The sequence below is a fragment of the Oxyura jamaicensis genome, chromosome 1 (assembly GCF_011077185.1).
Source record: "Oxyura jamaicensis isolate SHBP4307 breed ruddy duck chromosome 1, BPBGC_Ojam_1.0, whole genome shotgun sequence".
In the NCBI taxonomy this organism is placed as follows: domain Eukaryota; kingdom Metazoa; phylum Chordata; class Aves; order Anseriformes; family Anatidae; genus Oxyura; species Oxyura jamaicensis.
Window position 1 is genome coordinate 79,227,752 of NC_048893.1, and position 11,786 is coordinate 79,239,537.

At 48.0% G+C, this 11,786-nt stretch overlaps 1 protein-coding gene across 1 annotated transcript; it reads left to right on the plus strand.

Annotated features, from left to right (window-relative positions):
* The first annotated feature begins 1,621 nt into the window (after positions 1-1,621).
* On the plus strand, positions 1,622-8,458 carry NECAP1 (NECAP endocytosis associated 1). Its single transcript, XM_035313131.1, has 8 exons — positions 1,622-1,828; positions 3,209-3,309; positions 3,460-3,564; positions 4,000-4,081; positions 4,454-4,562; positions 4,645-4,831; positions 5,876-5,969; positions 6,090-8,458. The coding sequence occupies exons 1-8, from the start codon at positions 1,731-1,733 to the stop codon at positions 6,136-6,138; spliced, it is 825 nt and encodes a 274-aa protein (XP_035169022.1). The 5' UTR covers positions 1,622-1,730; the 3' UTR covers positions 6,139-8,458.
* Positions 8,459-11,786: the final 3,328 nt, after the last annotated feature.

The window sequence follows — 11,786 nt, forward strand, 5'->3', positions numbered from 1 at the left end:
TCTATACTGCTCACTGTCTTTAAACAGCTCTGCTTTGTTCTCCTCCAAGGTTTGCCTCTCATTAACTTCTTTGCCTTCAATCTGGCAGTCTGACAAGGAAGACAACACTGGCATACTGTAAGTAGGAAGGCAGAGCTTTCTTTTGCATCGTGGCATGTCTGCATTAAGTATAGACTCAATGTATTCCCACTTTTTCTTGTGCAGGTTGTACAAAAGTGTTCAAATCTCTGTTCCAAAGCAGGTATCTGTCTGTCCTTGTGTGCAGCCTGGCAGGGCAAAGCCTTTCTTCACCCACACAGCAGGCAGGGCATGGACCTCTGATCCCTGGGCATCAATATCTGCCACAAAGCAACGTGTCAGCCTCTCCCTCCTACTTCAGAGAAGCAGAACAAGCTGGAAGAGGTGAAGGGAAAACAGAAGCTGCACATTTGTATAATTCCATCATCTCTTCAGGTACTTAGCTCAAACCAGTCACGCATTGTTCCTGTGTATCTATTCATATAGCTCTCCTTTTTTTTTTTTTTTTTTAAAGCTAGGCCAGTGACATTTACATATGCTAGTTAAATTACAAGCATGCTATTTCATTGGTCTTAATGAGCCAAGACCGTTCCTGTTATTGACTTCAGAACACTTTCACTTACCAGATCTATGGAATCAGCAACACAATCCCCCTGCCCGGGTTTCAGTTATTTTGCACTGGGCACTGCCAGAGATGCACTGCGGGGCTAGTTGGATGTTCGGCTGATGCAAGGACAGCTCCTTTGACTGCTACCACCCTGTTCCTCCTACAAATCTCCAGATGCAGTTTCAGCTCTCACTGCATTAACTTGTTTCATACCAGAAAAAAAAATATATATTCCTCAAACTCCGTGCTGTTTCATTTATTTGTTCTTATACTCTCAGCAATAAATTGTACTCACTGTCTTGCATAGATAGCTTAAATTACTTCCTGGCGCAGATAGCCCATGCCACGTCTGCCTCTGGCTGTGGGGACAAAGATAACTTTGTTCATAGCCTTTTCTTACACCTTTTCTCATGCCTTTTCTACCAGTTTTCAGAGTAAACATTTAGGATTGTTAGAGAGTCGCAGGCCGCTGCACAGCAGAAGACTTCAACACCAATCCTCACTGGGAGGTCTGTGACTACTGAAACACAGCAGTTTACACGCTATTAGCCTTTATAGAAAGAAAAAATAAAAACGTGAAGGGGAGAACAGCAAGCACGCAGAGCCCCCGCTCAGAGCACAGGGGGATCTGCTTCAGCACGCCCCGACCCAGGGCTTCCCAGCACCCGCCGCCACACGGCGATCCCGGCGGCGACAAGCCGCCGTCCCCCTTGGTATCCCCCTCGGCGCCTCGGTACCGAAGCCAGCACCGAGGCCAGCGCCGGCGCCCCGGCGGCCCAACGGGAGCTGGCACACAGGATGGCGCCCGGCACGGCTTCGTCGGCCCGCACCAAACATGGCCGCCCCGTGAGCCGGAGGGGGAAGCGGGCTGCCAGGAGCCAAGATGGCGCCGGCGACGCTTGCTTTGTCAGGGCCGGTTCCAAGATGGCCGCCGGGCGCAGCAAGATGCCTTCCTCGGCGCCGTCGCCGCGGCATGGTCCCAGCGTAGGAGCGGCGGCGCCCCCAGGCGGGGCCTGCCCTCATCAAAGATGGCGGTCGGAAGTGCCCCTTGCTCCTAGGCTCCCACCCTTCGCTCCTCGCCGGGGTGCCGGGGTTCGCGTCCGAGATGGCGGCGGCCGAGCTGGAGTACGAGTCCGTCCTCTGCGTGAAGCCCGATGTCAACGTGTACCGCATCCCGCCGCGCACCTCCAACCGCGGATACAGGTGCCGGGGCCGGGCCGGGGGCCCCTGTTTGCTGTGGGGCTGTGCGCGGCCTCCGCTCCGCCTGGGGCGGCCGAGCCCCTGCCGCCTGGCCTCGGGGCCGCCCGCTTCAGCGGGGCGGGGAGGAGGAGGAGGCGGCGGCGGCCTGGCCGGGGGTCGGTGGTCGGCTTTCACATGAGCCAGCTGGCACGGTCAATTCCGCGCGGATAAGCGGAGGCTTGGGGTGCAGGTGCTTGTGGTGCCTGCTGAGCTGTGCTCTGGCTTTAGGCAGGTCAGGTGTGCTTCCTGAGACACCTCTGCCTCCGCTGGCTTCAGCCACAGCTGACAAAGTGGATGTTTCTAATAAATGTGAATAGTCGTTTGTATGTTGTCTGTGCCTTAGACCAGAAGTATTCCCTCCCATACTGTGAAGGACAGGGGATTGCCTCGCTAGTCATATGCAGGACGTGAGAGCATGTAAGTGACTTGCAATGCTTTTTCCAGGCAGAGCCCACTTCTGCTCTCAATTTGCCAGGTTCCCAGTGTCGGGCAGGAGTCCAATCTGCTATAACCAAACATTGGATTTGGTCTGTTGGCTGTTGCAGTAGCTGGGAGGAAGGCAAAAGAGCTTCATCGTGATTCTTATGAAAATGTTTCAGGCCTAGGAGTTAGGAATACCTTCCCTGTCTTTAGCCAAAACCAGTGGAATGTTGCTGTGAGATGCTCCTGCAGGCTTGCTGGAGAAATTGGTTTGTACTCTGAAGCTCTAGTGGGTCTTGCTGGTACTTGGCTTGGTGATGTGTTGCTGGTGTGGATGCTGTACCTGGCCACAGATGCTTATTTCCGATTGCAGACTCCTGGAGGTTGATGTTTTTTTCTGTTTTATTATTATTTTTTATTTTCTTTCATTTTGCAACAGTCTGATGGGGCAGTCAAGGTGGTTGCATGTACAATGTTTTACCTCGTATAAACTAGCTGCCTCTAGATGCAGAAGTACTCGATACTGTTTTACAACCGTAGGATAAAATAATGGAGTGACTTTTTGGTATGTTTCAGAAAATTAATGAATTTTCCTGATGATGAAGAGTTGCTTTTTGTGTTTACAGTTCCAAGTGAGTTCTTGGGTTTCAGTCTCCTCTCTTCTGCAATATTATAAAGGAAAATATAGAGTTGATGTTCTCTGGATACTACCTATTTACTTTTATGCAGCAGAAGGGTAGGCTGCTCAGAGCTGTGCATGTAGACTGGCAGCAACAGAGGAGCTGAGACCTTGTATATTGTTGGAGAAGAGAAGGGGAATAAGGCAGCTGCGTGCGTTGAAGGTTTGGGAGCAGAGGCTTTAGCTGGATGGGCAGAAGTGGAAAGGTTGAAGTATGGTCAGTGAACACTTGCTTTTCTTTTCAGGGCATCTGACTGGAAACTGGACCATCCGGACTGGACAGGGCGACTTCGTGTCACCTCCAAAGGCAAAACTGCGTATATAAAACTAGAAGATAAGGTTTCAGGTAAGGGAAGTGGTGTGGTTTGGCAAGACTGTAACTGTGGTTGCTGGTTATGAATCTGTGCCTCTAAGCCTGCTCAAAGCTCTGTGTGGTAGCCCTGGACATGCGTTAGAAAAAGCTTGTTCTCCTCAATACCTGCTTCTTTGTTTCCAGGGGAGCTGTTTGCTCAGGCTCCCATAGACCAATATCCTGGCATTGCAGTGGAGACGGTGACAGATTCTAGCCGTTACTTTGTGATTCGGATTCAGGATGGGACTGGTACGTTGAGGGGTCATGTGTATGCCGAGTGCCAGGGGTGGAGGAGGTAGATGGAGCTGATGTATGTCTGCGTTCATCAGACATACCTGATGGAGGTGCATGCGTGTCTGGTGGATTAAGATGGTGGGGGGAGTGCTGAAAAGTCTGGGTAGGGTGTTTGGAGGGGTAGGAAGGCAAGATTAACCAAGGAGGGTTCTCTGTATTGCACAGAGTACATGGAGGAGCATTCAGTTTCTGTGAGTGCTACATGGTGAGGAAAGTGCATCTTGTAGGCTAGGAGCAATGAACTTCTGTGAGCTGCTTGTGTTCAGCTGCAGATGTGTCAGAGGGAGGTAGCACAGAGTGGTTTAGGAGAAGCAGGAGGATTTTGGAGTGAATGGACACAGGGGCCAATTTGCAAGGCACCTACAATGACTCCTTCCATCTCCTTGCTAGGACGAAGTGCTTTTATAGGCATTGGTTTCACGGACCGTGGTGATGCCTTTGACTTCAACGTATCTTTGCAGGATCACTTCAAGTGAGTTGTTCTTTTCTGGACTGCTGCTTTTCCTCTAGCCCCTGGAATGAGTTGGGTGGTGGTGCATGTTCTCTTAGAGCAGGTTTCCTCAGGATGATCATGAAGCTGTGCTCTGAGTGTACTGCAAGCTGAGGTTCCTGCAGGGTCTGATCTGTTAGTCTTCAGTTCGATGACACTACAGGTGCAGTGTTAGACAGTCTCTTGGGTTTGTGGTATTCTGAGCTTTTTGCCATACCACACTGGGGGTGGTGAGGTAGCTAGCTTGACAAGGCATGACAGTTCTTTGGCAGAGTGGGGAAAGGAACCATGCATTTTTCTGAAGCTCTGCTCCCATTTGCCACAGTGTCTTGTGTTTACCTCTCTTCTTTTTAGGTGGGTGAAGCAGGAGACTGAGATCTCCAGGGAGTCTCAGGAAGCTGACACACGTCCCAAATTAGATTTAGGGTTCAAGGAAGGGCAGACCATCAAACTGAACATTGGGGTAAGGAGCGAAGTTGATTCAGCTTCATTCTCTGGGTATGCCAGTGGAGACTGTTCCTCACTTGTCCTCTCTCTTTATGCAGAACATGACGACAAAGAAAGGAGGAGTAGCCAAGCCTCGTGTGTCTGGATCAGGGGGCCTAAGCCTGCTTCCACCTCCACCAGGAGGCAAAATTGCAGTCCCTCCCATCCCTCCTCCTTCTTCCACGGCCATTGCCAACCAAGTCACACCACCACCCGTGCTGAAATCCAGTAATGCGAGCAGTGCAGGTAAACATTAGCATAGAACAAATAGTCTGTTGGACACTAGTAGGTGCAGAGATAGAACACACGCCAGCTTCCAGGAACTAGTGTCAAGAGTGCAGTTAAAAGCCCTGTGAAACGTGACATACCCTGAGGGCTTTGCTCCCTTTGACCTGAGGATATCCGTGTTTGTTTAATAATAGCAGCTTGATAGCCATGCAAGGGAGAATAGCACTGTAGCTGCTCTCCTTGCAAGAAGAGAAACCAAATGAATTGGTCAAAATGACCTGGTTGGTTGGGTATCGAATTTAAACACTTGAATTCTTCTGAACTTGTGCGTGCTTTAGGGGCACTGACAGAGCTGTATAGGGTGTTCAGAAAACTAGTGCTCAGTCATTTACTTTCGATAGGGAAAGAGATAGTCCTGTGGTTTTTGAAAGGTGCGGGAAAAGCACTTCTTGAGGGGAGTTGAACGGGGAGGGAGATAGCTTTAGTATGAAGACCAGAAGGTGCAAAGTGTAGTGGAGTTGGGCTGTAGCAAAGAGGTTGCTGCAGTCTTCTAGATGCTGTACTGAGTGTGTGACCGCAACATGAATGCTGATGATACTCCTGTGAATTCAGACATTAGTAGGGCTATGTACAGACCTCACTGAGAAGAAACTGTAACCTCCTGAGTAGGACTGGGCTGCCCTGCGTGATCTGTACTGATCAGGAGAAGCCTGTTTAATATCTACTATGGTTGCTGTGCTTGGGCTGAATCTGATTCCTAAATCCACTGGGAAGGGATAATATGTTGCAAATCTGCTAACTGATGCACTAAGCTGAAGACCCAATGGTTCTTGATGACATGCCCCTGCAGCAGGAGCTGGAGGCTCAGTGTACATTTTGTAAAAGGGGCTGCTGTTACAGCAAACTCAGTCCTTAAAAATTCTGGCTTCCTTCTTCTGGAGGGAGAGCTGGATGCCATTGCACCTGGTAGTGTATGTAGGTGACAGTTTAAATGCCTATGTTTTTGTTGTTGTTTGTTTTCCCTTGACTGCCTTGACAGATTTTTCTTCTTTTCTGTCTTAGATATTCTGTTAGACTTAGATGCTCCTGTGTCTGCATCCAAGGCACCAGCATCAGCTACCGCAGACCTCTGGGGAGACTTCAGCACTGCATCCAGGTAAACTCTGGTAAAGGGACCTCCACACAGGAAGGGTGGCTTCCTCATGGGTGCTGGAAGCACACTGAGTTAAGAAGTCTTATTAGAGCTGCTCCTTTGATTGTCCTTTCTTTCTTTCAGTGCTGTTCCTAATCAGGCTCCTCAGCAGTCCAACTGGGTCCAGTTCTGAATGGTCAAAGCAGTGGAATGGAACAAACTGATGACCAAGAGGCTCTAGAGGCACCAGATGGAAACACCGGGGGCACAAACCTCTCTAGTCTTCAATCAGAAACAAGTCAGGACAATCCTTCTTTTTTAAGCCAGGTCTTCACTTCAGTCAAAACTTACTATTTTTGACCCCATATTGAAACTACTGAACCTAAAGAGAACATACTGACTCCTCACAAGGTGGGCAAGGAGGAGGGGGAGCCTCATTTCTTCTACCCACTTGGCTGTTGCATGCTACATCCTAGCTCTTCTTCCCCATCTTTCCATACAGGGAAAGCAAGAATCCTGAGGAAGGTGGGTACAGGAGGAGGCTGGGTAGGTGCCTCTGGGTTCTTTGTCCTTTTTTTTTTTTTTTTTTCCCTGTTGCTTTCTGCAGTTACTTTCAATAGCAGCTCAAGTCACTGCATCTTGGCCTACAGTGCTGAGGGCTGCAGCATTTGGCTAGAGCTTGTAAATGGAATCTGTGAGGAGATAAGTCATTTTTCTCCTAAATCTCAACACAAAATCCTGTTAGATTAATTATGTCTGTGGTGAGGAATGAACCTCCCCATGCATGCACTACTATTCCTTTCTTTGGTGCAATTCTTTATAGTGCTGGATGTTCCTGTGCTCTTAGGGGAGGAGTCGTTCAAGTCCTTGAGTAGATTTGCTGCCACTATGCTGTAACTGCAGCTGGGCACCCCATTATGAGACTCCTTGTTTGGCTTGTAGGTTCACTGGAAAAAGTTCTCTCACTCCTTCCTTTTCCCCTATTCCTTCATGCAAAGGCCTCATCGTCATTGAGCTGTTTAACTGGAAATAGCTTTAAAAAAAAGAAAAAAGAGCCTGTCTTTATAATTTGGTAGTTACTTGCACTAGATGACATCCAGGTAATCCCACCGTTCAGCGTTTCATGTTCCTGCATCGCTATCCTGAGCCCTGGATTTGTATCTGTCCAGCAGTACTTGTTGTGACTCTGCACTGTGTTACAAGTATTGTGTATCCATGCCACAGTAAGAGCTGTGGTGAGACAGTGGGTTATTCTTCAGGGAAGGGACAGTCACTCTCCCCTTTTCAGCTGTCACATATCATTTGGGCAAGAAATGTATAGTAGGCTCAGTCTTGAGAACTGTGACGGCCAAATTATCCCACCTGGGTTCCTCGTGGCTTTTATTCTAGGAATAACTTTCTAGGGATGTGAGCTGGTTCCTGTAACTTGGAAGCTTATTATTTTTTATTTTTTTTAACGTGTCCTGAAAATCCTCTACTTCCTGTGTGGTTTAGGGAATTAGAGGTAGAAGGCCCTTACTCTCTCCTGTTCCTTTTGGGAGAGTTCCTGAAGGCCCTTTGATGTGGACTCTATTCCAACTTCAGCAGCTGTGGATGTCATCTGGGTTGTAAGTCTGCTGATAACCCTGGGCAAAGCCGGGGGGATGGCTAGAAACTTCACAAGCCCTTCCGTGCTAGCTGATAAGCCAAAACACTAGTCAGGAAGATGGTTTCAATGACCATTTTATAGTACCTACTTACTAGAACCCTAGCATTTTGGTACTTCCCTAGATGATGACTTCCCATTTTCATCATTCAGCCAGCAGCAACTCTTTTGAAACTGGGATATTCTCTGCTAGCACACCCGTGCAAGTATATTTTGCCCTTTGGGACTAAGATTTCCTCATGAGGATTTTAAAAGAGTAGTAAGTTGTATGTACCTTGCACTTGCTAAGCTCTGTCGTCTGTTCTGTCTTCTTGCTACAATGAGGGCATTTTGGGGACTAAGTTTCACCTAAACCATCACTCCGGGAAGCAAAACTTTTTTGAAAATAGCTCTAAAGCTGCTGCAGTTCCACTTGTGGAAGTGGGGACCAGACTGCTCTTGGATGTATCTTAAGTAGTCATTTAATCCTGATCCCCTGGCTCTCTTGGTGTTCCCCCTGCTTCCCCCTACCTTCAAAGTTGCTCCTGCAGTCTCATTGTACTTAAGCTCTCTGTCTCCTCACAATTTGTGGGTGGCCATAGTCTGCTAGCTAAGCCATGGACCCTGCTGGTTGGCGTTTTTTTTTTTCCTCTCTTACATTGTCAGGTCCTGTCATTTCAACTACACGTCAGTTCCCCGAACTGAGGAAGTTCATAGCACCAATTAAAAACTAACTAGGAGCCTCTTCTGTGTTGTCTTAGTTAGTATTCTGAAGATAATATATTATGTATTTGAAAAGCTAAAGAAGCAAAGATTAAAGATACATGTATATAAAGCATAAAATGTACTGGTGAAATGGCAATTAAACAAGTAATGTTGGGGAAAAGAATGTCATGAGTCTTCTAAGTTGTCAAATTGTTGTTTTGGAAGCCCTGCAGATTGAAGATCTTTGTCTCCAGCAAGATGCCACTAGCCTACTTGTTCTCCTGCAAGTGCATTATGGCCTACAGACTGGACAGGAACAACTCTAGGAGGGAACAAAGTTCAGTCTCTGTCAGGGCAAAGTAGGTGCCTGGAAGAAGGACGTAACAGTGACCTGTGGCTGTTCCAAATGGTGGGGGTCAAAAAACAACACTGAAAACAGGCTTGACTGGGGGTGGGGGAGAGGGAGGGAGGGAGATATGCTTGATGAGAATATGGATAAAACTAGAAAGTGAGAAAACTTTGTTGCCCTGCCAGTTAGCATTTCAGACATTACAGGCTTTGCACCCTAAAGATACTTGTCCAAATTCATTCTTGCAATGCTTGCGAACGTGAAGCAGTCTCTGCTGACTGCGGAGATGAACTCAGTGGGCCCTTTGTGAGGGAGCAGTGAGGGCAGGTTGCTCTGAAAGGAGAGCAAGCTGGGAGGTGAGTCACAGCGATGCAGGCGGGGGCAGTGGCCTCACCAACAAAGGAATAGTCCTTTGGTACCTAAACAGGAAGATTGGAGTAGGTCAGGGTGAGGATTCAGATCAGCAGGGTACACGGCCAGGCCTGGGTATGGCTGCACTGTAGGTCAGGCAGGGATCAAAGGTGAGAGCCCTAGCTTAGATACAGTTTGCAGGCATAGGAGGAGCAGGGCCTTGCTGACCTGAGCCCAGGCAGCCAGGTCCCCAGAAGATACCAAATACATGCTCAGGGCCCTGACATTCTTCTGTCTCTGGTCTGGTCAAGGCTGCTCACAGCCATCTGTTCTTGCACAGCCACACTTGCTCAGTGATTGCCAGACAACAAAGTACTACATCTGGTTGTGTTGTATCGTGGAAGTATCGTGGAAGTCACGTGGCCTGGGTAAAGGTGAGAAGTCTTAACCTTTTGAGTCGGATGTATGAATAGCACCTGCAAACATTGGTTCAATTCGTCAACTATAATAGAATCTGTGGTGGCCTAGAAAAAACACCTCTCTGTTTCTTTAGATCTAAGAGCAAAGCCGTTATCCCTTTTCAGCGAATATGGTGGATATATGGCTGGGTAGGTTCTGGCAGTGAGAGGGTGAAGGGTCCAATCCATTTACCATGGTGAAGTTTGACTAACTTTACAGCAGATACTTGCAGTGAGAAGGGGTGAATAGACTGGAGTTATTTCTTCACAGTAAGAGGAGTTTCAGGTAAAGTATATCTGTGGGAGGTGCTGGGATATAATCCTGCTTGTGGGGTAGAGAAGTGTAGATAATTATCTACACTGAAGTGTAGATAACTGGAAAACAGTTCATGAGGAAGAGAGCTTTGACCCCTCTGGAGATCTTCCTGGTCCCCATGTCCTTCCTCACAGCAGGGCCTGCTACAGTGCAACACCTTGACGTGTTCTGTGCAAATCCTCTCCCTTTCTCAATGGCCTTCACCAGGAACAGTCTTTCCCTCCCCATGGGTCTGCAGGGTAGAAAAGTTGGCTATGGCAGTAAGTTATTGGTGAAATTACTTTGCCTGTTACCAGACTGGTTGAATCTTCCATCTTTTCCTGCACTTTCTGTTGCCAGTGTTTTCTTCTAATCTAGCTTCTGCTGGATGCAGGCTGCTTCAGACATAGTCTCTGATAGTCAGGAAAAACACATTGCAAAACACAGTTGTTATTAACAGTCCATACACTTCTAGTTTGATAGTTTTATTTTTTTGACTGCCATTAACTATAGCTGTGTGTCCACATCGAGACTCGGGCTGCTGAAAAATACTCAGTTAAGCTGCTTCTGAGCTTGGGAAGATCAATCAGCAGCCTGTCTGTAGCGACTTGAGAGCAGAGCTATGTTTGTCCAGCTGCCACTGCTGGGAGTCTAAGGTGAACTGCTGGCATCGCTTGTGTCTGGGGCAGGCTAGCCAGGTAACTTGCAATAGCCTGCCTTTCCTTGTCTTTTCTTTCCTAGGTGTCATAAGATGGCAGCAGTACTACGTGACAGGGTGGAAGCGGCTGGCTTTCTTAGGAGACAGGATTTTTAAAATCTTTGAAGCAGTTTGAAGAGGCATTCACTGAAGGCAGTTGTTGCCTGTATCTTGCAGCCTTTGTGCTGAGAGCCCTGTGCTCTAGAGATGTAACGGGGTGTGGTGCTTCCTGGCGCTCCTAGCCTGGTGCACAAGCCTGGCTGGGTTGTTAGCACCTGGAGTGCAAGCTCAGTCTCACCTGTGACGATGTGCTGCCACCTGCTGCTGATTCCCCTCTTCGTAGGTCTTCTGGTAATCCCTGCTGTCGGCTACCTTCTTCATGAGACCAGCTAAACTCCAGTTTGGGCAGGGGGGATGAAGGCAAACATCAAATGGAACCTGGCTAGAACTGGAGAAGTGCTGTCTGCAAAGAAATCACGCCTGGCATCTGTCAGCAAGAGCATGCTGACTCCTGGGTTGGCTGCCTGTGGTGACCTCCCCTGGCCAGGGGAGACCAGTGTCTGAAGGGTGTGTGTGTGTGTGTGTGCGTAGGGGGTAAGGGGGGTTGGAGGGGAGGTGAGGGCCAGAGCTGCATGTAGAACAAGCTGCAAAGCAGAACTGCAGCATCCGAAGGTGTCCCCAGGATTATCTGATATGGACAGTGAAGAAAAGGGTGTTTTGATGTTGGCACTCAGGCCAGTAGGTCAAAAGAGAAGGAGATCAGCAACCATAAAATGCTAGCATAAGGAATTGCATGGATCTGCTTTGAAATTCCAGAGCAGATCTGGGTGACTGCAGAGCTGTATTGGCTTTTTTTGAATGCTTTCCCCTGTCCAGGAGCAGCTCTGCCTTTGTGCCCACCAGTATCATAACTTGTCATTCAAATGCTTTCTTGAACAACATATAATTGACCTCCGGTCAAGCTTACTAAAACACAGTTTAAACGTTTTTTCCTTAATCTCACTTGAAAGTTTGGCCATAATTGAAAGTATATTTTCCAAATTCAGAAATGTTATGCTGTCCTAATAGCTTCTGCACTTCAGTGCCCTTTGCACAGTGTAGGGCTTGCAACTGAGATGTCCCAGGGCAGGCACATACCCCCTCTTGTGGTCTGCCAGTGTGTACACATACGTGTATATGTGTCTGTGTTTTGTTGTTGTTGTTTCTTTCTTTCCTTCTTTCTTTCTTTCTTTTTTGTCTTTTTTCTTCCCTGAGGTGAAGTCTAAGCACTTGTCCAAGAATACTGATTAGGGTGTTACAAAAACCTCCTTCAAGGATGTGTGGAGATGCTAAATCTGTAGCGCTACCTAAAAGGCTGCTTTG